The sequence below is a fragment of the Cibotium barometz genome, chromosome 1 (genome assembly GCF_041138505.1).
Source record: "Cibotium barometz isolate CiBa-2024 chromosome 1, ASM4113850v1, whole genome shotgun sequence".
In the NCBI taxonomy this organism is placed as follows: Eukaryota; Viridiplantae; Streptophyta; class Polypodiopsida; order Cyatheales; family Cibotiaceae; genus Cibotium; species Cibotium barometz.
This window is the reverse complement of record NC_141046.1, coordinates 44,863,576-44,867,259: the sequence shown is the minus strand read 5'-3', so window position 1 is coordinate 44,867,259 and position 3,684 is coordinate 44,863,576. Positions and strand designations below refer to the sequence as shown.

Sequence of the window (3,684 nt, the reverse complement as noted above, 5' to 3'; positions counted from 1 at the left end):
GTTGTGGAAGGTTGGAACCCTGAAATCTCCGTATTTCTCTGAAATTTGAAGAAGTTTACAAAGCTTCACTTGTTCTGCTATTTCTGTGCGAAGCTTTGCCTAATTTTAGCACTTTGTAACAATAGTGGAGTGATAGTCCCGTTCCTAGCTGCTTGTGGGACAGGGCTCTAAGTTGTGTGACATCCTTTTTGAAGAAAATGCCCTCTTGGTGCTTCCTCAAAATTAGGGGATCTTAACTATAGGTTATCACCCCCTTAGGGGCCTTTCACTGGGCCATGCAAGTCGCAAAAGCATTTAATGCTGGCCAATGCTTGGCATTCTCACGAAGAGAATCCTACTTTAAGGGTTTGATTTTAGTGGAGAATTGGCCTAGTTCCTAGATTATTTGTGGTGGCCATGTTAACTCAGAGCCTCGTCCCATGGATGATTAAGAGCAGCAGCCTTATAGCAGTGATGGTGTTGATTAGCAGTCTCATGGCTAGTTTCGTTTTACTCCCGACATGTCCCATGAAATTAGAAAGGCGAGAGAAGCTTCACAAAATCTGATAACGAATTCACAAGTATACGGAGGTTTAGGAGGCCCTTGGCCAGTCTATAGCCCGTTGCTCTCCTCAGCAAAAACACTATATTTAAGGGAGGTAACTTGCTCAAAAGGTTAGTGCTTACCTTTTTTTTTTTCACCTTCTCCTTTCTCTCGTGGGAATATGGTGGAAGGTAAGAAAGAGAGCCCGTCCGTAAATTCATGGCATCAATGTGGGACGGGGCTCTTATTACATGTGAGAAAAGGCCCTGAGAATCACTATTGCGAGTAGCCATCAGTACGAAACCCACAATCACGGTATTAATACCGCACAAGTTGAATACAACTAACTGTTGAGAGAGAAGAGGCGTGAATGAGGTTTCTCTCTCTAAAAATCTAGATACACCGATGATAGAGGCTAGGCTGATGATGCACATCATACACGGCAGATCAAAAATCAAGCACAATACGGGCAGTGGTAGGTGAGAGTATCTTGGTACAGGAGGTTGTAGAGACCCGCAAGAAAAGGTAATGATATATACCATAGTCATGGCGTTGCAACAGTGAGGCTCTGTGAGGGTATCGTCGTTGTTTATTGCCACGGTTGGTTTCACATCTCTGCGGTCTGGAGTCTGGACTCTCTCATCGTCTCTCTCTGCAACCACCCACTTAATCTTGCAGGTAATAAGCGGGTCATTAACTTACTAATCACCTGTTCCAGAGTAATTTGGCTTCATTTGCTTTGCCTCTAACCATATTATTAATCACGTGGGATGTTGTTTTTGCATACTTTGAAGCAATTTGGGGCTGTTGGCAGTGCTGAAATTACCGATGGAGCAGGTCTGAGTTAAGCTTGAGATATGATTAATTCTTCCTGATTTAAGCTTATCATATGCAATAGCAATTTGTTAATATTAAATCAAGCAGTTTACAGTTCTTGATTAGAATAAAAATTTAAGCCTCAGATCCTTTTTAATCTTAATCCGAATTTGCAGAGCTATGAGCACCAGCGCCTTAAGTATCTGGGATTTGTGGAGGTGGCGATGGGCGTGGCTACCGTGGGCGTTGTGCGGATCTATGAGGTGGCCAAGGAGTGGTCGGGGACGTGGAGGCCTCGGATCAACGACGTGGAGAAGCAGGTGAGAGATGCGGTTGGGCCTTTCTGCCATCTCTTGGAAGGCAAGCAGCATGAGATCCTGGTGTTCATCGATCACAAGGTAATTAACGCCATTCTAAAAATGATTTTAACTCTTATATTTTTAGGGCTTCTCTTCATCGTCAAAATCTTCTTGCAGAAGAATTCTGCAAAGACTTGGATTTATAAGTCTGTTGAGTAATGAAGGAATGAAAGGATTACTTGAGGTTGTGAGCTAAAAGACGCTGCTATTTATGTTGACAAACAAGGTTTAGGCTGTGATAAGCTTAGAGGAGGTTGTTTAACGAAGCCATAGAAGGAGATAAGAGGGTGTCATTTAATTGAGCCGGAGGGTTGTGACTGATAATTGCGGAAGCGTGTGGACCTTTTTTCCCCCTTTCTATACAGAAAAATGATTAATCAAATTCAAGTTTCTTGTAATGATGAAGTAAGAGAAATAATTGCTCGGATTACAAGGGCTAATTAACCCTTGGGGGTGGGGGGTAACTAATTGTAAGGATTAATTGCTCTTCTTGTTAAGCTAAATCAGGGAAATCAAGCCATAAATAGCTGTGTTTAAGTCTTAGAGGGTTACGATTTATCTACAAGGGCTTTTGAATGCATGCAGATGGATGTGATAGCGTGCGCAGTACACGAGCACGCGCCTCACAAGGCGAAAGAATTATCTCACGGGGCTATTGAGGTGGCGAAGCAAGTGCCGGAATTTCTTGTGGATGTGGCGGCGGAGGTGCACAAGGCGGGCGTGGTGGAGACGTCCAAGGCCTACTTTGATAGGTACGAGCCCCTGGCGGAGGAGTGGGCATACGCTGCGTGGAAGCAATTCCTCAAGCTTCCCTACTCGGTGCAGATCGTGCATCTCGTCTCTCCCCCCGCCCTCTTCGTGGGAAAAAAGTTCAACCAGGTGCTCTCCTCTTTAAAACAGAGGCGCCTGCCCCTGGTCGACTGCGTGCCTCTCCTCCCCATCAAGCGCATCGAAACCATCATCAAGAAAGACGCCTAGAGACTCCCTACACACACTCACTCTCTCGCTCTCTCGCTCTCTCTCTAGTATTTCTGTTTTCCAAGTTTCACACACCTCTTACATATTCTTGTCTGTGTTGCGTATGTGGTACGTTGTCTATACACGTTTTCATTTGTACTAGTTAAGCTATGCTTTGTATCTAAGCATGTGTAGCACTTCAAGAATCAACTTAATAACCCTCCTTAGTTCCGGTTAATTACTTATCTATTGTGTTAAATCGTTTCTAGTACATGTCTATTCTCCTCTCAAATTGATGCTTTTCTATACTTTCCCGTTGTTTTGAAATTGTTTCTAGTATGTCTAGTCTATCTTGAATGTCATGCTTGTTTTTTTGTGATGTTATTCCAAATACATGTTTTATAGTTTTGTACGACTTTTGGCTATGTTGAACATGCTTTTGGCTAGTAATTGAAGCCCTTTGATACCTTTCAGTGAGGCTTAGTAAGTAGTCCTTTTGTGCTTTTGATCAAAGTATCAAAATGTAAGTAGTTTTTGAAAATGTGAAGTAGTGTGAGATAACTTAAGACCACTAATATGGATAGTAAAGAGAGAGAAATGCAAGGAAGTCGGATAATTTGAGACACTATTATATGGATAGTAAATCAAGATAAATAAGATGCTAGTGAATTGTACGGGAGGGATCTTGAGATGATTGAAGAGTGGAGAAGTTAAGAGGAGGAGAGAGAGTAGAGGAAGTGATGAAGGAATGATTTGTGAGGATTCCAAACTCTAGGATTTGAAAATATGTGGGAAGTGGCTACTAGCTAGTAAACGATAAAGAGAAATGATTTGAGGAAATTCTAAGCATTGAGGTATTTATATGTTGTAGAGCATTTAATGATGAGCTTTTTTTTTTGGGTAATATTTTGTTCTATGAATTTGTTGACGTGGCAACATAAGGTCCAAGTGAACATATACCTTTATGGACATCACACATCTTGCTACCATGTCATCATGGACATACATCATTAACATGCATGAATACAT

At 42.1% G+C, this 3,684-nt stretch overlaps 1 protein-coding gene across 2 annotated transcripts; it reads left to right on the top strand.

Annotated features, from left to right (window-relative positions):
- The first annotated feature begins 877 nt into the window (after positions 1 to 877).
- Positions 878 to 2,965, top strand: LOC147642048 (stress-related protein-like). 2 transcript variants are annotated; one of them, XM_086802226.1, is made up of 5 exons: positions 1,030 to 1,048; positions 1,145 to 1,201; positions 1,318 to 1,360; positions 1,516 to 1,737; positions 2,284 to 2,965. In XM_086802226.1, the coding sequence occupies exons 3-5, from the start codon at positions 1,352 to 1,354 to the stop codon at positions 2,674 to 2,676; spliced, it is 624 nt and encodes a 207-aa protein (XP_086658352.1). In that variant the 5' UTR covers positions 1,030 to 1,048; positions 1,145 to 1,201; positions 1,318 to 1,351; the 3' UTR covers positions 2,677 to 2,965. The 2 variants fall into 2 exon arrangements, with proteins under 2 accessions (XP_086658345.1, XP_086658352.1); XM_086802219.1 differs by having other exon boundaries at positions 878 to 1,201.
- Positions 2,966 to 3,684: the final 719 nt, after the last annotated feature.